This window comes from Endocarpon pusillum (assembly GCF_000464535.1).
Source record: "Endocarpon pusillum Z07020 unplaced genomic scaffold scaffold4522, whole genome shotgun sequence".
NCBI classification, from domain to species: domain Eukaryota; kingdom Fungi; phylum Ascomycota; class Eurotiomycetes; order Verrucariales; family Verrucariaceae; genus Endocarpon; species Endocarpon pusillum.
The window spans coordinates 126422-150784 of NW_006916440.1; the positions used below are offsets into that span (position 1 = coordinate 126422).

Consider the following 24363-nt stretch of genomic DNA (forward strand, 5'->3'; position numbering starts at 1 on the left):
GAGTTACAAATATGGTGGGAAGTGCGAGGCTTCCATGCTTCAGAGATTAAGCTAGGAGGTGCCTGCAAGATCAGGCACTCTGCAAAAGTAAGGTCCTCCGGTCCTCCGGTCCATGCTGCCATGCATGCTTCTCCCCCAAACGGTCATAATGTTTTGAATATCTGTATGTACATAATCTTACTAAAATGAATTGTGCTTGTGAAAATTTTAAGCTTTAACACTCTTTCTCTCTATCAATTCTGTAAATCATCCTTTAAAAACTTGATAACTTGATGATCCCCTGTGTCACTGATTTAGTATCATTACCTTAAGTGGCTTAGTTTGCAGATGAGTTTAAATGGATTAAAGTATGCAGTCTTGGCAACAGGAACGCCGAAAATTTTCTAGTATAAACTATTTCTAAGAGTTCTTCCACTTTAGAAGGGTATTTTTACTCATTTCAAAGTGTGAAAATGCTCGGAATTTTGAGAGCTATCAAATGGGGTCAATTTTATGATCTTAACCCTGTTGATTAGAGTTGTGCAGACAGAGAAACATCGGAATATAGCATTTTTGATGTTCTTCTTGCCAAGGCTGCAGCAAAATTATTAAGTAGTAGTCGACTGCTGAAACACTAAACCACTTGATGTAATGATACTGAAGCAGTGACACGGGATAATTCTTACTAGGAGTAGATACTTACAAGAAAAGATATACCTAACGCCTAGAATATAGAGATATAGTGCTGAAAAGTGCGATTTTTGATGTAAACCCAAGGGTAGACCCTTACTTTTGCGTTAGTAATATAATAGTCGTTATGAATTTTCCTCATGGAAAACCTCTCCTCCGTAGCTCTTCAGCCTTTTCCGCCTATTGCTGTTTCTGCCACTGCCTTACGTCCAATTGCGATCACTGTCGAAATCCTTGTTTGCCTTCTATCTTCGTCAACACGAACTTAGCGGTCTCTTAAGTTTTGACTGTCCCTCCTCCCCTCATGTCTCTGCTGCGTCTTCTCCGCCAGCGATCTTATACCAGCCATGACCGATAGCGTTCCCACTGGCAATACAACGAATCCTCCCACGTACCCTTACGCCAGCCACAATCCCATCGCCTATTCGTATGCAAGTAGCCATCCCAGTTCTTACAATGCCACCACCACACCCGCCACCACTGCATCCATCCCACCGACGGCTACATCACATTCAAATGCTACAAGAGTGGAAACCGGAAAACCCTCCCAGACTACCTCAACGTACCCTCAATACGCAGCACAACCACAGTACGCAGCACAACCACAGTACGCAGCACAACCACAATACGCAGCACAACCACAGTACGCAACACAACTGCAGTACGCAGCACCGCACTCTCCACATGCCGCACAAAACCTGCAGCACGGGCCAGATTTCCAACAGTTCGGGACGCCGCATCCTCAGCACGTAACTCAATCCCCACAACACCCTCAGTACGTCGTCCAGAACCTCCGAGTGCGATACATCCGAAGCCGTGTGCTCGAAGATTACATTAATGCAAGATTGGGTGAGTTTGGGGAAGGCTGGAGTAAAACGGTACACCTCTATGCAGAGTGGGTGACTGGTGAAAGCCGCTGGCTGATCTACCAATTTGTCATACAGACTATCCATGATTGCCACTGCATTAGAGTTTTGAGGCGCCTCACCCAGGTGGGCCTGATCCTCTTTCTTTGTGTCCGGCTCCTCGAGAAGGGGCTCCTCCCCGAGTAATTACTGAAGAGAGCTGACTGCCTTTTTCCATATCCAGGATGAAATTCTCGTTCTTCAAAGGACGAGCTACCCAGGATATCACGACTCGGGTGCAATTTGGGCCGAATGATACCCGTCGGTGTACTTTTCTCATCAATGATTCCCAGGCTCGCAGATTATGTCTCCCTGCTATTGCTAAGTGCTATCAGCATGGCCTTGGTAGCTCAGCGAGGGAGATTGCTTTTGTTTAATTGCTCCATGCACATCATTCTGCACGAGATCCTTCCGTGCATGTACATACCAGATTTTCTTATATCCCTTATCGTTGGGAAGTCCTTGTTGAACTCGGACATTATTTTTCGCGCGAGAAAATGTTTGGCACGTGCATTATCACCCTTTCTGTCAGATAATTGTGTTTTTGGATGTTGTAGAATATCGTCAAGCTTTTCGTACATTCAAAGATGCTTAGTTATAAGAAAATACCTTATTAAGCCAAAACCGAGGCGCGTTCTTCAATTCGTAGGAGACGGGCAAGCTTCGCTAAATCTGCACTACCGTCCTGACTCCATGCTCAACTTATTCATAACCAAGGTACTTGAAAATCCAATCATGAGACTTGGAATACCATGTCTTGCATTTCTCCGCTGGACCGGAAATCTAGGTAATTGATATTAGCAACGCTAGCCAGGACTCAACAGTTCCGGTAGAAGGAGGTAAAGGGGGGAAGAACTACTTACAGTATATCTCACCCTCCGCCTACTCCCATCCAGCCCCGCCTCATACATCAAGAATCTCATATCGTCCGGCACCTCCTCATCCCCCTCGTACACGCTGAGCTCCACCCCGACCCACTTCCCTAGCGTGCTCCGTCTGGCCCTTCCATTCTCCGTCCCTCCCAGCCTCTCGCCCTCCCTCACCCTCTCCTCGCCCTCCTCTCGCCGTCCCAGCACCGGAATCTGCAGACTCCGGAGAACAGCCCAATACACCAACCCAAAACCCATAGAACCAATGACCGCAACGGCCCAGTAGAAGCGCGGCGTCATGCCGGCGTCGCGCGGCAGAGCGGTAACGACTAAAGTCACGATGTTGACGGCGACGAAGATCAAGGATATCGGATAGAGAAGGAAGGGGTTACGGAGGTACAAGTTCCAGCCTGGGTGGAGAGCACGCATTTTGGATTTGAGGCGGAGGAGGCCTATGCCCAGGAAGACTGTTTGCCGTATGTCATGTAAGCGGTTGATTTTGGTATTGATTCGGCCGCCGGGTTAGGCTGGGCCGTGGAAGAGGGAGGGGGTTTGAAGTATTGTGCTGTGTTAGGAGGGGGCCAGGGAGAATGGAAGGGGGGCACAAACGCAACATAATCTGATAGCCGTAGGAGTAGAGGCCGGCGTAGAAGGCGCGGGCGTCGGACCGCTGGTTGAAGCAGGCGATGGGAAGGATAGTGAACAGCCAGTGGAGGAAGAGAGCGCCGCCCGGGCTGTCGAAGTAAGGGTCTTGGCGTCCGAAGAATCGGTAGAAAGGGATTATGCGCTGCCAGGCTATTGCTTGTTTGACTGTGCGTTGAGTGAGTTCGTGAATGTGGTAATTGTGAGGTGGGAGAACCTTTGGCCGAGGTATAGGTAGCGAATATTTGATTGCTGAAGGTAGAGAGTGTGATGGCGACTTTCATTCCGGTAGAGGTTCCGAAAAGCTTGATAATCGAGTGAGCAGAGCATCCTCCGGTCGGAAGGATACAACCTTACCGACTCCGCGAATTGAAGGGCGGAACTGTTCTGTCCGTTGCTGTTCGTGAGCGTGGCGTAATCTGCTACCGCGCACTGAGACATCGTCAGTCAAAGCTTGCAGAAGAGAAACGTACAAATCCCAGTGTAGCCAGCATGTACAAGCAGGTCAAAGTTGCGCATGCTGTAATGCTAGCGTTTCTGAGGGTCTTCTTGTAGTCCCTGATCTCTCCTGTGATCTTGACTTGTAAGTACTTCTGCACAACCTCGTGGGCGCGAATTTCCTACATAGTTTGCATTGTCCCAACCCTGATAGCTGAAGATGATGTAGATCATAGCCGTCAATGCATCCACACCGTTATATCCCGGGTACTCTCTGTCGAAATCTTCAAAGCCAACATGTTCCCTTTCGCCGCTAGCTTTCATGCCAGCAATAAATATGAACAGAAGAAGAACAATCTTGTAGAAAGCGAATGTGGTATTGAGTAGGAAACACAAGCGGCGAGCGAAGAAGAGCAACAGGCAAACAACGGTTTGAACCACTACGGCCGTGAATCTGATCTGACCATCCGGGATGTCTGAAGTTGACATATCAGGATTTGCCAGGGATAAGAGGTTTTGCGCTACAGTCCTGGAAGAACTGATCGTCCCGGCAAGGAGGATCCAGAAACACGAGAACATCACCGTGGCCATGAGTTTCGGTCGGGGGAAGACCTCGTCAAGCTAGGCCTCGGGTTAATCTCCATATACACAGGAGGATGACTCAACACAACGCATACATATATCAGAGGACCGCCACTGAATGGAAGCGCAGTACCAAATTCTAGGAAAACAAGCATGCTAAGTGCAAGGTAAGAAAACGATTTCAATCGAGAAATCAGTGGAGATTGGCATACCTCAACCCCGTGTAGACGCCACCAACGGCCCAGAGGACCATGCTGATCGTTTTGCTTCGTGTCAACGCAAGCACATAGCCTGGTGTGTTGAATATTCCGCTTCCAATAGTTGCGTTAAGCATAAGAGAGGTTATCTGAAGAAACCCAAGGTTTCTGCGAGGCACACTGGTACTCTCAGTCCACGTTGTACTGCCAGTGTCTGCTGTTCCGCCATACACCCCATCCTGGATGCACTTGCTGTCATTGCCCGAAGACTCCCCATTGGTTTTGGACGAGTGTGCATCACTGACAACCCGGAACGGGGGCCTGTTATCGTTGCGCTGGCGAAGTGTTTGGAAAGGCTGTGCAGGAGGTGGCATGGATCCAGCTTTACTCGTCGCAAGCGAGTCTCCATTACGACTGGAGGTCTGTGCCTGGGGCGGCAGGAGAGGGTCTCCAGTAAAATGAGAAGTACCAGGCTGATCAGAGGCAGTCAACGAATTACTGAAGGTGACTTGGGTACCAGGACCAGATTCAAATTCGTTTTCCGACGCCATATCGTCTGAGAAAAGATGCTGGTCATGGAATTAAAATCCTGTGTGGTATTGATAGAGACCACAGCAATGAACTTCTTTAGAACATGGAAGTCTTCATGATGAAGTATTCTCATGGAGACCCGCCGAGGGCTTCCACCGGCAGTAGAACCAATAAACACCCACGCTGCGAGAGGTTGCGCATTTCATTCTACCTGGCGGACTTTCTCATCGTCCGCAGCAAGCCTCGATTCCTCAGGCAAAGATCTGCAAGCTGCCCCTCATTGAAATCGGGCGCAGTGTTATGCACAAAGACAGAAGTGCTGTGATCAGCCGCAACCCTAGTAAATGAAATAAATTTAATTAGACACCCAATGCGGGTGCGTTGCAAAGGACATGGAATGAGAGCCAGTGAAACCTCAGACTAGCTTTACGTTGCACAGGAAAGCCAGTTTCCGATACTCGACAGACTAAGGTAGGCATCGTTGTAGAGTAATTGGGTGAGGGGGCAGACGCCACAAGGCCCGGCCCCCCACCTAGAGTTCGTGTTTCGAAGAAGCAGCCGAGTTGGCCGAGGTACTCAGACAGCCTGCAGTACCATTAATGCGGCTTCTCAAGGCGCGCCTCGTCCATGGCCAGTACTTCCGCTCGTTGCAACACGGTGGACAACCGATAGGATGAAGGGTCGTTCCCGCCTTGATGGATGGGAGAATTATCCAGAAAACCTTCATTTGGAAGGTTGCTATAGACATGTATACGATCTCGCTGCCTATTGCCAGCAGTTGAGTGCCGACTCGACGCGTCTGTTCGAACCGGGCATATGTATCAAGGCGGTCGATTTTGGTGTCAAAGGTATTGATCCTCTGTCCGATCAACGATGGAATGCTGATTTGGCAGTTAGTCACAGAAACTGTCATTAACGATGTGGGAACCCTCGAGAATTATTTGAAGGTACAGCAGACCCCGACTGTAGAAGAAAGGCAGAGACTGAAATATCGAAGTCTCTGACAACTCAACCAGTGACTCGATTAATGTGAGGCCGTTCAAGGAAGTCCTTGGGCAAATACTAACTAATCTCGAGACTCATCCCACAACAGAGTTCATGGGGCCGTCTGCTTGCAGACGAGAGTACCATTCGCAAGATACTGACGCGATTCGAAGTGTTTCCCCCCTTCGTTGATATTCTTCGTACCTTTGGTCAGAAAACGGGGTTTGAAGACGACTCTTCTGGTGGATTCAACTTCCGCAACGACAGCAGAGCCTCTGTATATGGTATGTCCTCTTCCTATGTCGCTCACGCAATTGTCAAATAAATTGATCGCCGAGTAGAAACAACATACCTTGTCAAGCATGTTGAAGAACACGGACGAAAGGAATCTAAGGAACCCTGGTCTATCAGACAGATGGGCGTTTATCACAAGAGCGATGGTTCTTCCGGTGATGTTATTATCATAATCAATCCTTCTGTACCATTTCGCGGACGCTTGAGATATATAAGAGAGAATGGTAGTAGACCGTGTATCAGAGCGCTACATGCAATGATCCTTTCTTACGCGATGGAGAATTGGAGATTCTACATCAGTGATTTGGAGAAGCGATATCTTCAGATGGTTACTGAGCTCACCCGGTTGTAGTGAGCCAAGCTGACAATTTGCAGAAAGACAAGGCACAGCTTACGCGAATGGACGAAAAGGGGGAGATGGATGACTCTTTATCCAATATTCAGTTCGAAGATACACAAGAAATCCAAGTTCTGCAAGACAAATGTCAACAACTTGGCCATGTATTCGACATGGACCGAGCCATCCTTCAGAATATGCACTGTCGAATACAGAAACTACTGGCTATCAACGATACGCTGGAAGAAGCCGAGTTGGATCTTATATCAGCGTTGATCGCGGAAGCGGATATTCAGATGGGGAGAGTCAACAGTCTTCTAAAAAGACTTGATGGAACGGTAGCACTGGTATTTGAACATTCACATTAAGGTAACGAGCCATGAATCCACTGACCAAGTCTAGATCAGAACAACCCTCGATTTCCGATGCTTGGCTAGTCTTCAACACAACAGTCGGATCATGACAGAAATAACTCGCTTGACGCGGTTGGAAAACCAGCAGACAATAAAACTAACGCAAAAGGCGTCAAAAGACACAAATGTACTAAAAACAATTACACTCCTTACATTGGTATATTTGCCAGCATCACTCGTGGCGGTTTGTGCAATCTCATCCAGCAGCCACAACAGGGTCTGAACTAATATATGCTCAACAGTCAATGATGGGAATGGGGTATATTGATGTTAACACAGCCAAAGAGAAGCTCTCAATACACGTTGCAGGCGAGTTTTGGATATTTTTGATGCTGACAGCTATACTTCTAATATTCACATTAGGGACTTATTTTTTGTATATCTGGCTCAATGGGTCAGATGAGAGGGATGATAACCAAGCAAAGGGTAGATGAAGTCGATAACACAATACAAAATGCCATAATTCTGTGCATAGTAGTGTATAGAAGCGAGTCCTATTCTTACAACCCATACCCAAACTCAGGTCCAATGCGTTTCTGGACGGACTCGAAATGTTTCAAATCTTCTGCCCAATCGCGCTTTAACTTTCTGTAGGCACTATAGAATGATTTAGCATCATCTACAGAATGAAAGTTCATTGTCAAGGAGGTGCACTCCACCATATTCTCGACTTCTTCTGCTTCAAATACCTCCCTATGCAGCGGAAAGGAAGGTAATGGCTCTTTGTACTCCTTCTTAAAGACCGATACTCGAAATGACGGGTCCCTGCTACGATCTGTCAGTACTAGACCCAAAGAGGTCGCTGCTCCGCCTGCCAGATTTGGTGGCTGGATCCGAAAGTTTTTGGCCAAGCGGATGACAAGCACAGAGTGTTCGTAGAAGACCACAATTCGTCGAGGCCGAGGACCCACCCGTAAAACTCGAGGAGATTGTTTCCTAGATGACGACGCAGGAGAAATCATGCTGGTCATGTTGCTGCAAGAACTTTCTTTCCATAGCTGAATACAAGACGCATCGACCTCAAGATCATATTTCCAACCACCTGATTCACCGCTGCTTTTGCGTTGGAACTTCTTTAACATAGGCACTCGATGCTTCACCTCTACTTGTCCGGCTTCGAGCTTCATGCTCTTTACAACCTCGAATCCTAACAAGATCTCTTGCAGCAGCAATCTGTCGGCGGAATTATTGGTTGAAAATTGACCCACCCTGCCAGGTGAGAGATAGAATTGTGCGTCCGAATTGTAGTGGCTAGGTGGGTTGCGGAGAGCAAAACGCAGTACTAATCTGAGTTGAGATCTCTGGCCGAGCGAATTTTCAGTCCAAGCTTTACGATCCCAAACTTGCATGTGCAATAGCATGCCCACCTGCGTGAATCGAACAGGCCCAGAATCCCAGAACCCTTTGACATTGTAGTTGATTGATTGCAACCTTTCCGTGAGTTCTCTCCCAACTTCCACTCCGGACCATGGAGGCTTGACCGAGAGGTTTGGCAAGACTGGTTCTGCGAGCGGAATGGATTGGAAGCGGTCCAGAATTCTAGCCAAATTTATGCAAACTTGCATTGATGTCCACCTTGACTTGACCTCAACATGGAGCATTTGTAACGCCACGAGGAGTATCTCGTTGAGAAAATCCCTTTCCAGACTGCCCTGGACCAGGTCAGGAACCTCACGGATTAGATGCATGACCTCGGGTTTCAGTTCGTAAGAGTTGGTCATACTGTTGTGTCTGAAGAATCGATCATCTCTATTCCGCCTCCCTGGTATCTCGGTCAGCCGGGCGCAATCAAGCTTACCTACACCACCACTACCGCCGACCACAAACATGCACACCTCCACAAGAATGCAACCGAGAGACCAGATATCGTACTTCCTATTCAGCTTCAATTCCGCGTTGTCGATTTCAGGAGGCGCATACGCTTCTGTGCCACCCACACCAAACACGTTGGAAGAATTGGTGCCAGCGACCTTCTTAAAGATTGCCTGACCAAAGTCTGATATCAGAAGAGTCCCAGATTCCCGGACCAAGATGTTGGCTGGCTTCAGGTCGCAGTGATAACCAATCATTGAGGCCTCGTGAGTGGCATGAGGTTCTTCATAATTGAGGACTTTGTTCAAACCCCGGGCCACGCCTAGCATTTGACGCCAGAGTGGGTGGCCCACAATTGACTCGGAACGTAGACACGAATGAGATTGTTGTCCGCGGAGGTATAACCGCAGATTCGTCATTTCGCGGGGGAAGATGAAGTTGTAATGTTTTCCAAGTTTGTACGCCTTCACAATTTTCACAAGATGATCATCTTGTAATCTTTTAACGTATAGGAGGTTCTCGTATTCAGCCCTGAAGCGGCCAGGGTCAGTGTCTGCACGGAGCTCTTTCCGCACAAAGCGTCGAAGTCCGGGGAATTCCTGTTGCAAAAACGGTTAGACAGCCATATAATACTGCCTGCGGATCACAACTTACAGTGAATTCATTATATTCATCAAGAATCTCAAATGCGAAAACGCTCGCGAAATTCCCCTCGTCAACAATCCCTCCAGTTTTTGTAGGATACCCAAGCTGCGTCTCGTTGACCAATGGTAGGATAGTCCACTCGGGGTATACTTCAACATCGTCGTTGCTCACACTCTTCATGGACGGTATGAAGAAACGAAACTTTGTCCAGTGGAAGTCATTTGCCAATTTTTTATAGTTTGGCGACCAAATCTTTTGTTGGATATAATCGGCCGTGAACTGAGGGAGATGAGAGGCGAAATACTGATCGTCAAGTCCTTGGCTGATAAAACTGTAAATCAGACATGGGCACCTGATGTATACCAAAAGGGCGAAAAGGATAAGGGCGCCTGATCCCTTAGGTTGACCATCACGAGCCTTGCCGGTAATTTTGGTGAGAGATATAGGGGACCGGCCTCGAAACGCACATCGATGTTGACAGCAAGTTGAGCAATTACATTCAAGCACTTCTTGTATTCGTTCCTTTGTAAAGAGACTCTCAATACCGCTTCTTGGGAAGAATGTCCTTTCTGGTGGCACGATGTTATCTCTCGGAAAGTATAGCTCTTCGAGCTCCTGTCGTAACGTCACGCAGGGAATGATCGGCGAACCTGGAGGGGGTGTTGCCGAGGACCAAGCCATGAGTCTTTATCAAGTGCATCTTGATCCTCGGAGGTGGTCTGCTAATGGTTGGTACCGGATTAGAGGACTGCTGGATCGCTGATCAAGTGAAGTCTCATTTTCACCAAGTAACGCCGGATTGTAGGAATCCTTTCCTCTACTGACTACAGCGGACTATTGGGGCCAAACACGAATTGAGACTTTAAATCTGCTGATAGTGACGAGAGCTTCAAGTCCACCTACTAGTAGCTTTGCTTACGGTAGTTCCTCAATTCCCAAGAATGTATCTTCCTCTGTCTGTCCTCCATCTCGCGGCTTTCATCTCGCAAGTCTCGGCCAAATCCCTCTACGACAACCCCGAGCAAGATCCCCTCCCTCCATCCCAAGAAAGCACACTAGAGGAGCTACACAAGAAATGGGATTTCGAGGTTTGAACAGCCCAATCCACACCTTAGATATTGTTATGCAGAGCATGATGTTATCTGCAGTGGGGATTCACCGGCATATCCACCTTCGCACATCTGAAGCACGTCAAGTGCCTGACATCTCCACACCAACCGTTTGATATCGGCATCATCGGCTGTCCGTTTGATACGGCGGTTAGCTATAGACCCGGTATGGACGACCGTAGTACTCTGTCTTTCTGCAGAGATGCTGCGAAGTTATTGCGTTGTCTGTCATTAGTACATCCAATTTGCTCTGCTCTGGGATTCCACCACAAACATTGAGGTTTTCACTTTACCATTGAGCTTCCTAATCGGGGAAGTGCTCGCCCTTATAGTCTCTATTTCCATCCAGTATGATCTCCGTACCCTGACACAGAGCGAAAGGAGCACGATTCGGCCCCCGCGCCATCCGCGCCGCCTCGTCACGGCAAACTTCCTTCCGGGGCTTTAACCACCGTGCCGCCCTGAACCCATACACGACGCCCTTCACGATCTTCGACTGCGGCGACATCCCTGTCACGCCCTTCGACAACAACCTCGCCCTCCGGCAGATGAGCGAAGCGTACCGCGAACTCGGTTCTCGAGCTGCAGCCATCAACCCGAAACCGAAACCCCAACCCCAACCCCACCCGTCCAGCACATCCTCCTCCTCTAACGCCATCACCCAACAACCATGGAGCAGACCCAAACTCCTCACCCTAGGAGGCGACCACTCGCTCTCCCTCCCAGCCCTCCGCGCCCTCTCCAAACTTTACGGTTCACCAATCTCGATCCTCCATTTCGACGCCCACCTCGACACCTGGCACCCGTACAAATACCCCTCCTCTTGGTCCCCACCCAACTCCAACCCGCAAGGCGACCTCTCTGACCCCGCCTCCTTCAACCACGGAAGTATGTTCCACCTCGCCAGCCTCGAAGGTCTGATACACAACTCTACGTCCGTGCACGGCGGCCTGCGAACCCGACTCTCTGGATCCGATTTTAGCGACTACGCCGACGATGACCAAGCCGGCTTCCTGCGCATCCACTCAGACGACATCGACGACCTCGGCATCAACAGGATCGTCGAGATGATCATGCAGCGCATCGGGACAGAGAACCCGGTCTACCTGAGCGTAGATATCGATGTGCTCGACCCCGGTCTGGCGCCCGGGACGGGCACGCCGGAGCCCGGCGGCTGGACGTCAAGGGAGCTGATCCGCATCCTGAGGGGCGTGGAGCGGCTGAACGTCGTGGGCGCCGATGTGGTCGAGGTGGCGCCCATGTATGATGCTGGGGGCGGGGAGGCGACGGCGCTGGCGGCGGCGCAGGTGGTGTTTGAGATTCTGACGAGTATGGTTAAGAGAGGCATCGGAGAGATGGAGTTGGGGAGGGGAAGTGGAAGTGGAAGTGGCGGAACACGAGGAGAAGAACAAGGAACCAAGCGAGATGAATTATGAATTCAACTGAATGCATGCCGTCATTTCTATCAGTCACTTGCACCACCCAAGATAAACCTACTTCGATGCCGTCATCAGAACGAGAATAGAAGAGTGTCAGACATAAGCTATCTCAGATGGCCGCGGTCCTTCTGGTCTACCAGAATGGCAGAATGTCAATCCCCAGCCACCAGACCACCTAGAGGGCGAGTATCGACGGCAAAGATCTTGGAAGCTACCTTTGGTTGAGCAATCATGGAATATTTGTGGGGCTGTCCCATGCTGACACATGCTTTGCAGTTTCGAAAAAGATGCTTCTTGAGCAAGATGCCGGATCGCCAATAGGTGTAACTTAGTGCTCCTGGCTGCGAATACGGTTCAATTAGACAGCAGCGGAAGAGCTACAGACAACCTGGCTGCTAACTGCAACGAGTGTGAGAAGAGCTCGTGCGTTGGCTGTGCTGTGATCGGGCATGATGGTGAGACATGTCTGAGAGTTCTCGCGACCAATGGCCGGCTGTCGAACCTTTCTGGCGTAGATGTTGACATTTTTCTCAGTGGTTGCTGCAGCCGCTAGCGTTCCTTTACTTCAAGTGATATTGGATTCAGGTAGGGAGTCGTGCATCAAGAGTTCTCAATATACGCGAACTACGTGGAAGGACGAGTAAAAGCCAGCTGTGAAACTTTGAAAATACAGTCTGTGTCAGGCTTATCATGCCAAGATATTTCAGACTAACTAGTAGGGAGGCATAAGTATTGTTAGCGTGCGCTAGTTATAGCTAGTTCTCAATACAAAGATCCGGCATTCCCCGGAATATTGTACTATATAAGTCTTGATGACCCCTTACTCATCATGATGATTGGCTATGGTCTGAGGACCATACAGACTAACGCTGATTCAGTAAAGTGCAGCTTCGTCAATGTAATTTAAAATACAAAATTTCTAGCTTAAAGCTAACAGTACTTATGCCACCTACTGTACTTAATAGATGCCCCTTTGGACATGTTGAAATAATACAACTTCACTCATAATATTGAACTTGTCTTTTGATCGCTTTTTGCACGTCAGACCGTGGATGTCTGATCATCCGGTAGCTTTGTTTTCCTTCTTCGACGTCAATTGCCTAGCCTGAGATGGGTGAAACTAATTGAACGCTGAAGAGTCAACCCTTGCAGCCCTTTAATCGCTGTGATGTGATCGCTGCTAAAGCTGCGCCCTTATCTTCGCTGACAGGCATCTGGAAGCTAGCTTACCAAAATGATCTTGTACACGAACCAGCATTGCCTGGGTTTCTCGGTATGTACTAGGGGGGGGCCGAAGTATTGTTGTCTCACCGCTAGATCTTTACTCGAAACGTTCTTTGTACAAAACAGCTAAGCTTATGTAGACTAAGAGAAAAGTTTCAACTCATTTGAATGGTCATATTCAAATCAAGCTTTGCAATAATAAATCACCGGCACTACAGGAGAGTGATAAGAACTAGCTGCTACTAGCACTAGCCCTACAATACTTTAGCCCCCCAATGTACTATGGCTACTGGGGTAAATATTGTACCCCCCCCTGGTCAAAATTTCTTACAAAACGCCCTCTTTACATACACATCCTTGTCAGCATCCCTGTCGCTATTTCTCACGAATTTTGCTCATCCTACGCATCCTACGAATTCTGCACATTCGAATTCTGCGCATTCTACGAATTCTACGAATTTCGATGCCTCCTCCTCCTCCTCCTCCTCCTCCTCCTCCTCCTCCTCCTTCTAATACCTCTCATACTACTCGAAATCAACGTTTGCAAATTCAAACATTGCATAGCGCAGGACATTCGTACAACGAAATTCGTTAGCAATTGCCAAATCTTACATGACGTCAAATTCAATACGCTATACATCATCAATTAACCCTTAAAAAACGCTCTGGTCGACCCTTAACTCTTACGAATGAACAAATTGACGAAATTATTACATGGGTGTGTGCTTCAAACGCAAATCGACGTACACCTTGGATTCAAATTCCTCTTGCTATGAAAATCAATATTGGATGGTATGCTATTCGAAATGCTTTACAAAAAGCAGGCTTTTCACGTCGAATTGCACGTTGTAAACCTCCTATTTCTGAAAAGAATCGACAAATACGTCTACAATAGGCTACTGAACATGTCAATTAGACATATGAATAATGGAAAAAGATACTTTAGAGTGATGAAACATGGGTTATGATCTGGCGAAGAGTGGGATCTTATGTGTATTATTAAACGTTATTAATGACGTAAAGGATAAATGTTTTAGGGTTGTTTTAATAGTGATAGAAAAGGTTCTAGTATCTTTTGAGAGAAAGAATAAGGTACTATCAAAGAAACAACATATTGAGAACATATCATACCTCTTATTAATAATTGGATACAAACAAATAAAGGAGATTTGTTATTTATGCAAAATTCTGCACCTGCTTATGCTGCTAAGAATACCATTCGAGCTCTTCGTCAACACGGCATTCAATACATTCAATGGCCCGCATATTCGCCTGATTTGAATCCAATTGAGACGGTATGGAATTGGATGAAGGATTGGATACAAGAGCGTTATGGAGATACCCTATACAAATATGATGAGTTACGAATAGCAGTTAATGCTGCATGGGATGCTGTGCCCTCTGAGTATCTCAAGGAGTTGCTTGAATCAATGCAGAAGAGATGCAAAGCAATCATAGATGCCAATGGAAATCAAACTCGATTTTAGAAGGCTAGTCCTAATTGGGCTAATATGAGGGCATCTATACTTAATTCTACATAGACGGTTTTGTACGAATACTAGCGTTTTCACCAGGGGGGGTACAATATTTACCCCAGTAGCCATAGTAGTAGGTTGTGGTAAGCAGGCTCTACTAGTACGGGAGGGGCCTGAAGTAATGTAGCTTAGCGCTAGTGTCTTTAATTGTAAGCCCCTCTGTACAGGACAGCTATGTTCAAAAGAAGTTAGATGTAATAATTTGACTCATCAGAATGGATGCACACAGAACAAGCTTTAGAATGGCGAATGATAACACTGTGTTTTTGTAATTAAAACTAGCTGTTCCTAGCACCAGACTAACATCACTTCAGACCCCCATATAGTAACTTCGTTTCCCGATCGCACTTCTCAGGCTCGGGATCGCCAAAGAAATGCTTGCAATGTTCCATATGAGAGCTACGGTAAGAAAAACGTCTCTCTCTGCGTGACACTTCCCTTCTCTTTCTCGTCCAACGGGGGCAGCCGAAACAGCTACGGCATTAGCAGAATCATCGTCGTCGTAGCACATCCGATCCAAGGCGTTGCAACGGCCGCATGCATTATCTATGCAAACACAATGGCACTAATCAGGGAGAACGACCCGATAAAGCTGCCGGCAACAAAAGACTTCCCTGCTTTCGTAGCAAGGAGGGTTTTTGGCACGATCAAGGCGTCCTCGGATGTGGCACCAGCCGATGTGTTGAGCGGATCAGGTGGGTACAGATTAGGCACGAGGCTTGTGTTCAAGTACGCTCTCTTGGTACTCCAAGTAACGACATTTTCGCAGCCCACGGCGGCAGACTAACGAGCCGATTAGCAAGTCAGTCTAAGAGCTACACGAAATGAAGAATCTTCGACGTCTCCTCGGGATAAACATGACGAAAAATAACTTACATTATTAACACAGAATTGCATCAACGAGATGCGGTTGCCCTCCAGGGCGGCTAAGTAGCTAAACCAACTCACATTGTTTGACCATTGTTGTAGCTCGATGGACCTTTCCGCCAAGTGGTTGGCCGTAAAGGTGGCGTACAAGGCGAGGATGGTGAATATCAGGGCAGCGACGGAGACCAGCAGGGCCACCCTCTTCCAGACCTTCAATTCGTTCCACCACTCCTTCAGGCTAGATATCAGGTGCATCTTTGAGGCTTGTCGAGGGTACCACAGAGCGTGACGAGGTTGAACAGGATATGGATTGTGTCTAGTGTAGAATGAGGGCAAGACGCTTGCGCAGATGGAACAGCACGTCCTTTGGGGCTCACCAGGATTTAGAAAGTAAACGAGTGTCTGGTTACGCAAATTGATAGAAACGAGAGTCTGGTTACGCAAATCTTCAGGAACGAGATTTGCATTGGCAAATCATGGAGTATAAGAAGGCCAGACCGATAGGTTTCCGTCCTCGATCCAAATGACTCAGGGGGTGAGTAGGCGCATGCATCCCGGTTTCCCACTAGGACCTTGCATTCGTCAGCTTGGCCAAAAGGAGGCAACTATCGTAGAGGAATCAGCCTTGTTTGATGGCTATGCCTGAACAGCTGACCGACAGCGGACATATGAGAGGCTGCGAAGGGCTAGTTAGGCTTCATCACTCCTTACTGTACATTGCGAAAGTGTTACAAATCCTTGACGCTACACTCGAATTGCTGACGCCGCAAGGCAGAATTACGGCGAGGGCAGAGGATGGCCATTTACCACCTAATTATCGTAGTAGAATGGCAAGGAGGGGGATATAGAGGAGAATATGGAGGAGAAGAATATCAAGAAGGAGAATATTAAAAAGGAGGATGGGCTCCAGTGTGGAAACTCAATTAGCGGATATGAAAGTAATACTAGAGGAGAAGGATACGACCTTGTCTTCAATGAAGAAGGCCGAAGAAGAAAGAAAAATTCAAATGACTGCCTTGGAGGGAGATGTCCTGGAGCTTCGCGAAAGAGCTGCTCAGAAGGATGCTGCTGTAAAGGATCTGGAGGAATCGCTGGCTATAGCCCACACAGCTGAACGTCAACCAGGACCTCCTCCTTGACTTCCTCCTCCTTGACTTCCTCCTCCTTGCTATCTGCAATACGAGCCAAGCGTGCCAAGCGCGCCAAGCGCGTGCCCTCCGCAGGCCAGGAGGACTCTGGTGGATTCTGCATCATTCTACCCAACTTCTTTGTTGTTCTGCGCATCAAAGCACTCAAGAGGATATCCTACTACTTACATTCTTCTTCTTGTACATAGATTAGTGCATAAAGAGTGTATTTATATGTACAAAGGTATTATACCAAGCGAGATAGTGCGAAATATAGATACCAAAAATACATGCGGAGCTTCGGCGAAACGGGTACCAATTCTGTAATAAAACGCTGGTGACACACATGGCAAAATAAGCGCAAACTGTATTTTTGAGTTCAACAAAGGTTTTAAGTTGAACGGAATCGGATTCCCTACTGGTTTTCGGCTGGGATTAGATTCAAGCTACTCTAGGGAAGCGAGGAGGCACATTGGTCCGTCCTTGCCTTGCTACGCTGGTAGAGATTAGTTCATCAGGAAAAATATCATTGATCTCTCTTTACTTGGTTAAAGAACCCAGTTACGACTACTACTCTCGGACATGTGCCCCAATCAACAACGCCCCATCTACCATCGACAGCTGCCATCTCTTACCTTCCTCTCCCCCTCCCAAACTGCTCTTCCAGATCAACCGCCCTTCTTACCCCCGCCACAGCCACATGATTTCTCCCCCCCACGGGGGCCCCACACTGCGGACACCTCGACGTCTCCACCGGCATCCCGCACTCGCCCACCGTAAACGGGTGTCCATTGGCGCAGTAGTACCAGTGGCCCGTACCGCTGAAGCTCTGGGCCATGGCGGCGTAGACAGCGGCTTTTTCGGAATTCGTTACGGGCGCGTAGAAGGTGGGGTCGCGGAGCATTTTCTCGACGTCGACTATCTCTGCCAGCATTCCCGCGGTTTGGGAAGAGTGCGTAGTGCAGATGGTGCGGGCTCGGTGAAGATTGGCGGCAGCGAGGTTGACAAGAGCTGTCATATCTGTTGGTGTTGTTTTGTTTCCTGCCGGAGGGCCCCTGCTGGAGGAGGGACTGCCACTACTCCGCCGTTCTAAGGCGACGAAGCGGGCCCAGTACAGGAGGCCTTCAACTTCGTGGGAGGGTTGTTGGCGGGTGCGGGACTCTTGGATCAGGCGCTCGCAGTCTTGGCGGTTACTGGCAAGGTTGAGATGCAGGCCTGGTGGGTTGTTTGGCGAGGCCGCCAACATGGGGACGCCTTGGGTGATGAAGTCGAGGAGGATGGCATAGTCGCAGCGTAGGAGGAGGATTGTGGCCAGGAGCCGGTTGCGGACTTGAAGTACAGAGGGCAGGTCGGTGGCGATTTCGGTGGATCCTGGGTGATGTTTGCGGGCGTCTCGAACAAGGTCGTGGATGCGGCTGATGGGCTGTTCTCGTTCGTCGACCTCGTGGAGAAACTTTCGGATGGCGTTACGAAGTGGGAAGATATCCTTGTATCGAGCATCGTTGTGGAAGATCTTGAAGACCACCCTTATCTGTTCGTCGCGTGACCCGATCAGCCGAATGGATTCGAGGGAGCGCTCGTCGACCGCTGAAGATAGCTGTGTCTGTCCGCGCAACGTATGTTTGGGAGTTTTCCTTTCCGTGACGGGCGCTCGGAATTTTTCCTCCGCTTGCTCAATGCTCGAGGCCAAGGGAACAAATCGAGAGTTTGCCCAGACAATAAATTTTTTGGTCGCTTCGTCAATCCATGCTCGTCGAACTATGCGGCCATATCTATTGATATTGCGGAGAGGAAGGCGACATAAAGGACAACTTTTCAGCTCCGAGGTAGAGAATGGAACCGAGCTCGACTTCAGCGCGATGATGGAATTCTCAGCACCCGGGGCCTCAGAGAATGTGTAGTATTTTGGCATCTCCATAAGGGCATCCATGCTTTCTTGGGTAAGGATATGACCACAGGTGGGTATAATGCAAGGGTTCTTGTCGAGATCAATCTCAGAGTAGGTGGACCAAGTGATATAGTCAACCATCATATTCTTGACCGACTTATCGGCGCACTTCTGACAGCTCCGGGTCTCTGGACATATCTCTCCGCAGGTAGAAGGACATTGGTGGCCACAGCTAAGTTTCAACGAGCAACGTTTGGAACAGGGAAGTCGATTGCATGGCACCGCGCAGGGTAGTTTACATGCACCTCGATGTGGGCAGGACCAGGAGCAGTTCTCGACGCAAGGCATACAAGGCTCATGGCACTTCTTGCTGCACCGCGAGTGACTGCATCGGACTTCGCATGGCTCCGAACAAAGCTTACATGGCTGATCGCCATGGCAGGGCGCTGAACATGCATGGCTGCAGGTAGTGTATTGTCTGCCACATGGAGTCTTGCAGACGCCGTGACGAATAGCCAAGATGCCGCCAGCATCTTTCGTCCTGCAATTTTTGCAAGCGTATTTACAGTTGTGGCCACACTTGAGAGCGGCGCCGCATGTAGCGTTGCACGGGTAATTGTCAACAAGAGGGAGTTCGTGGCAACGCACCTTCACAGTGTGCTGGCAGCCTGGCACCACAGTGTCGACCAAGACATGACATTGAGCCTTCCCCGGATCCTGCGCCAGGTGGCATGCCAGCCATGCATGAACGTGCCCGCAAGGTAGGGTGATGTTTGGCAGCTTAGTCTGACATTTGGCATCACAAGGGTCTCCGCAAAACTTTTGGCAGGGATGGTCACAACCTTTCTTGATCCTTTGGCAGCGCTCAAGGCACCGAACGGCGTTATGTAGCCGCTCAGAATGACATTTGTTGATACAGGCATGTCCGCAACGAAGTCGTATGTCACACTTTCGATTGCAGCCACCCTCGGGGGAGAAGACAGAGAAGTCGTCAGGCTTCGACACCTCGATCGGCGTCTCCTTGTGTCGAGGGCAACATAGCGCAAGCGACTGGCCTACGTTCCCACCATTCTCCAGCATCGTGATTACCTTATTCCACATAGGTACAGGACGTGCGGTCTGTGTGTTGCCGATGATGTACATTCCGTGGCGGGCGCGACTCAGCAAGACGTTGATGCGGTTCGACGTTTTGAGAAATCCACATCTCCTTTCAGCATTACTCCGGACCAATGAAATGATGACGATCTTTGCTTCTTCTCCTTGGAAGTTGTCCACAGTAGCGATCCTCAAAGCATTCAGCAAAGTCGTCTTTCGGACAAGACCCTGCACCACGCCTCCCCCCTGTACATTGTCGTCCTCAACTCCCTCCGCCTCTAATTTATCTAGATCGCGGTCATCAACCACAATCGCAAAGGAGGACCCTAGGTGCTGTTTAAGCTTCTGCAACTGCCCTAGATAAGGGGTCAGGACTGCAATATCTTCATTCCTGTAGGTCCCTTGCCGAACGAGATGAGAGACCAGAGCAGCGACCATTTCGACTTCCCAAGCATTCGTCTTGGAAAGTGAATATGCCGAATTCGCGGATGCCGCATCTTCCATATGGTTGTGATCGAGCCAGAACAGACGTTTCCGCATCCCGTCGACTTTGGGATGGTCAAAAACAGTGGGATGGTCTTGCAACTTTGGATAGAGCGTAGATTTGACCAGCTCTGCGATCGATGGATGCATTCGACGCTGAACATTCAGCGAATTGTGAGGAAGCTTGGGATGTCCAGGTTGCGGATGGACAAGTCGTTCGAAAAGCGAGATGTCCAAAGAGAATTTTGCACCCTTATCACTGTCGTGCTGGAAGTCGTAGTTATTGATTTGAGGCCTTAGCTGCTCGTGATCCCCAATAAGAATGGCATGCTCGACCGAAGGCAAGAGTGCGGTGAGGGTGTGTGCTTCTAATACCTCGCCCGCCTCTTCGACCACCACCACTTTTGCTCGCAGTCGATGGAGGACCTCTAATTGTCGTGCCAGGCCAGTTGTTGTGACACCGATGACGTGCGCACCAAGTAGGCAGCGTAGGTCTATCTCTTGATGGTACTTTTGGAGCGAACTTCTGAGATGGCGGTACGACTCGAGAACGTGTAACAAACGTTGATTGAGTTCCATCGTGCTTCGCTGTATCCAATATTTGTGCAGAGCCGATCGCTCGATACCGGACATCTCCATTAGATCGACTTTGACGAGCTCGGAAATTGGACGAGCTGAGGTAATACGCTTGGGGGCTCCTTTGAGCCAGCTGTGCAGAACATTCCACTTCTTGCCGCGTATTTCCTGGAATCCATGTTCGTCGACCCCCCTTCCGAAAAGTCGACTGAAGTGGTCCTCGTGATGGGCTTCGAGATAATCTTTGACATTGCTCCAACGGGCTGGATCCCTCAGGCATGTCATGAGCTCCGCGATCTCATTGAGAACGGTATCTAATTCTTCATAAAGTTTGTATTTCTCATAGCGTTCGAACTTTGTGGGCATCACATCTTTTGATACATGATGGAGATTCAACTTCTGGACGAGTTCGGATTTAGACCTCGACCCCAAACGGATAACCTGCTCTACGCCGTCCTTGATCAGATTCTCGAGGAGTTGGTCGAGAGCGTGATTTGTGTAGCATACACAAATTATTGGCCCAAGCTCAGCCGCATCACGATTTTTCAACAAAGCCTTGATGAGGGTAACACCGAGGTGGCTCTTGCCGGTCCCCGGCGGGCCTTGGACCAGGGCAAGGCAACTTCTTAAAGAATTTATTGTCGACATTTGCTGCGCCTTATCGAGCGTAGATTTTTCACGTAGCACTCTATCGTCAAAGGGCTGTCCGGGTATAAGGCTGAGCGGTTCTCCTCCTGTCAGGGTCTCCAGATTAAAGGTGAAGCCAGGCCTGCGAGAGTATGTCGGTGGAGGTACATCGACATCTTCTGCGGATTGTTCATCAGGGGCGATAAATTGAGAGAAAGGCAAATCCAGGGTGCGGCTCATCTTCTGAAGTGCTTGCAGTGTCGGTCGAAAGGAAGCTAAAAGAATGCCTGGAAATTCGACGAGAGATTGCTGTACTGTGTGAGCCTTTCCGAGGTGACTGTTAATCCAAGTGATGTCTTCGGAATTATCCTCGACCATGCTAAGCATCAAGGTGGCTCGGTCCGCATGCGTGAAAAGACTCGGCCGCTCGTTCGACGCTCGCGAATGATCAGCGACGCGAGATTTCTGTTCTTCCTCGCTATTTCTTCTCTCGGGTCTAGGTCTCGGGGTTGGATCGCAAACAGAGAAGAAGATAGCACGACCTGTCGAAGAGACTAGGCATACAAAAGCATCGATCTGTAGATGTTTTGAATTCATCCACCAATCTTCTCGCTCCTTGGATCCCTTCTTTGCCAGCACGGCAGGCTGATCAAACTCGGCCACAACCTGGAGCCCTTTGTTCCGATCGAACTCTACTCGAAGCAGAACGACCTTGTGATAGACGATATTTCGAACTCCATTTGTCTGTCGCTGAGGCGGCGGCGGGGCGCTAGGACCCTTGCTAAGTCGTTTATATTCTATCTGGACGGCGTCTCGGAGCTGACCAACTGTGTCTTCCCGTAGAAGTCTGAATTGTCGGTCAAGTAAGCCCGCTAGACCAGGAAGATGGAGTTGCGTTGAGTCGTTTAGAGGTAGGTACTCCTGCCGGTGGGACTGGATTTCTTCGGTGGTCGGCAGGATCTTGATTTCGAAGATGTCTGCGTGGTCGTTGTCGTGTCGTGGACCTAGCTTAGACAAAGAGCCAGGCAGGTCTTGCCCTAAATTGAAGACCGATCGATGGCTCTTATGCTCTGCAAGGCGGGATCCAGACATTGGCATTGCAGTTCCGAGACCCAGCCGTTGGCGAATCCGGACTAGGCTTCGATCTCCTGCCTGTAGAGCTGTTTTTGGAATAGAGGTTGAAAGATCGTTCACGATCGACGTGAGCTCGGTGATGACTTGGGCACTTTGGTTCAGCTCTACTATTCTTTCCAGTATTACTAGGCTTGCCGCCACCGCAATCAAAGTTAGGCCTTCTTGTTCGGCTGTTTCGTTCCTGGCGAGGACAACAAGAGCGGAAGTCGTAGCCTTGAACAGCTTGATGGCACGACGACCGTTCGGGCCGAACAGAAACCCGCAAATGGTATCGAGTGGTGTCTCCAAAATCAAGGACGACAAGATATTCGGAGAAGTAATTGTTCGAAAGAAGGGAAGAGTACTCTCCTTAAAGACACGCATCATCGTCCTTTCCACCTCGAAACCAGCAACCTGTTCATCTACGAGAGCTTTGACCATGGCCAGCCCCTCATCGGTCGCGAGTTTCTTGATGATCTGTTGCCCGGTTTCCGTATGCTCTTTGCTCACGAGATTCCAACCCAGCTTGAAGAACCTTTCGATGTCCGCGATCCGCGCTGGCGTATGCTGCCTCTGTATCAAGAATGTCCACTCTCGGAAGCCTGTTTCCCATTCGGACCGTGATCTTGACCGAGCGGTAGACCGCGGCGCCTGTGTTCTGGCGTCGTTCTTGTCGGCCACAGTTTCATGCGAGAATTTGCAATGCTGTCCTTTGGAGCAACCTCTCGGCGTCCTCAGATATGGGCATGGCTGGCGATAAGGCGCTCTCGAGGTGGGATTGGGCCGGTGACTGAGCCTGCATCTGTCTCCGTACTTGCATTCTCCGCGTTGGAAATAGAAGCAGGGTTTATCACTAGACAAGCAGAGTCAGATCAACTTCTCCAATATTATATTGGTTCTACTCACGCACTAAAGTCTGCCATATCAGCTCGAAAGAGCTGGCTTGGTGGTACTTGGTAAAGAAAATGATGAGGAAATAATATGGGGAAATGATATGAGGAAATGATATGAGGAAATGATATGAGGAAATGATAGGAGGAAATAATATGCGGAAAAGATATGAGGAATGATGTGAAGAAATGATAGGAGAAAACTATAGGAGGAAATGATATGGGGAAATGATGCAGGGACGAGAAGGCTGTCAACTCTGTGGATGAGACAAGTAACAGATCAAAAGTTTAAACGCCAAAGCACTAAAATCTCTCCGACGCAACTTCCACACAGAACTATGTCAACGATGCCGACTCAACGAGTGCCTTTTTGGCGCCAATCGACTCAAATACGCCATTAAAGAAGAAGTCGACTCCATGGCAACGAAGCGAGATCCAAACATACCTCAATGCTGGGCTTAAAAACTGAGAATATTGGTCGATTGACCAACTGTACGCGTTCGAGCCGGTCCGGGTTAGAGCCCTCTCAACCTGGCATGGTAGGGGGCAGAAGTACTGGTGGCACAGTGCTAGGAGCAGCTACTTTTCATTACCTCTTCCCTCAGCTTATCCTTGTTGGAACCCAGAAAAGATCGGCTTGGCTAATACCCCTAACCAGTTTTAAAGACTGAAGTCTTCGTTTGAGGCCCGGTCTAGCCTCGAAATCACTAGCGTTGAGCTATGACTACTTTTGCCCGGTACCGTAGTACAGCCCGGCACGGCTCGGAGCGGCTCGGCAACCCCTCCAGCCCAGCAGAACCACGCTAAGGGCCCGCCAAGACTAGAATTGAAGTTAAGGTACTATCTGATCGCCATCTTTGCCATCGGATTCATGCACGTCTATTATTATCCCATTCGATACCCGCTAGAGCCAGCGCTGACCACAGGGTACCAAGAGAAGCCTTGGGGGCCGGCAGACGAGCTCCAAGAAGTGAATGACCTGATCATTGTAGAGGGCGAGGGCATGGACGACTCTTCGTGGACCGAGTTGCGGCCTGGCTGGTGTTTCGGCGCAGGAGTCTCCTACCAGCTA

At 49.1% G+C, this 24363-nt stretch overlaps 6 protein-coding genes across 6 annotated transcripts; 2 read left to right on the forward strand and 4 right to left on the reverse strand.

Annotated features, from left to right (window-relative positions):
- Window positions 1–1016: 1016 nt before the first annotated feature.
- On the forward strand, window positions 1017–1721 carry EPUS_05221 (uncharacterized protein; the record flags this gene model as incomplete). Its single annotated transcript, XM_007805778.1, has 1 exon — window positions 1017–1721. One exon carries the CDS (start codon window positions 1017–1019, stop codon window positions 1719–1721), a length of 705 nt encoding a protein of 234 aa, XP_007803969.1.
- A 555-nt stretch (window positions 1722–2276) lies between these two features.
- On the reverse strand, window positions 2277–4853 carry EPUS_05222 (uncharacterized protein; the record flags this gene model as incomplete). Its single annotated transcript, XM_007805779.1, has 9 exons — window positions 2277–2357; window positions 2438–2910; window positions 3053–3253; window positions 3303–3390; window positions 3443–3517; window positions 3559–3660; window positions 3710–4144; window positions 4201–4261; window positions 4318–4853. 9 exons carry the CDS (start codon window positions 4851–4853, stop codon window positions 2277–2279), a joined length of 2052 nt encoding a protein of 683 aa, XP_007803970.1.
- A 2508-nt stretch (window positions 4854–7361) lies between these two features.
- Window positions 7362–9498, reverse strand: EPUS_05223 (uncharacterized protein; the record flags this gene model as incomplete). The annotated part of the gene is made up of 2 exons (XM_007805780.1): window positions 7362–9272; window positions 9328–9498. The coding sequence occupies 2 exons, from the start codon at window positions 9496–9498 to the stop codon at window positions 7362–7364; spliced, it is 2082 nt and encodes a 693-aa protein (XP_007803971.1).
- Window positions 9499–10259: 761 nt separating this feature from the next.
- EPUS_05224 (agmatinase 2) lies at window positions 10260–11863 on the forward strand (the record flags this gene model as incomplete). Its single annotated transcript, XM_007805781.1, has 3 exons — window positions 10260–10406; window positions 10467–10593; window positions 10809–11863. 3 exons carry the CDS (start codon window positions 10260–10262, stop codon window positions 11861–11863), a joined length of 1329 nt encoding a protein of 442 aa, XP_007803972.1.
- Window positions 11864–15171: 3308 nt separating this feature from the next.
- On the reverse strand, window positions 15172–15747 carry EPUS_05225 (uncharacterized protein; the record flags this gene model as incomplete). Its single annotated transcript, XM_007805782.1, has 2 exons — window positions 15172–15408; window positions 15502–15747. The coding sequence occupies 2 exons, from the start codon at window positions 15745–15747 to the stop codon at window positions 15172–15174; spliced, it is 483 nt and encodes a 160-aa protein (XP_007803973.1).
- A 1503-nt stretch (window positions 15748–17250) lies between these two features.
- Window positions 17251–23324, reverse strand: EPUS_05226 (uncharacterized protein; the record flags this gene model as incomplete). Its single annotated transcript, XM_007805783.1, has 3 exons — window positions 17251–18695; window positions 19473–23254; window positions 23308–23324. The coding sequence occupies 3 exons, from the start codon at window positions 23322–23324 to the stop codon at window positions 17251–17253; spliced, it is 5244 nt and encodes a 1747-aa protein (XP_007803974.1).
- Window positions 23325–24363: the final 1039 nt, after the last annotated feature.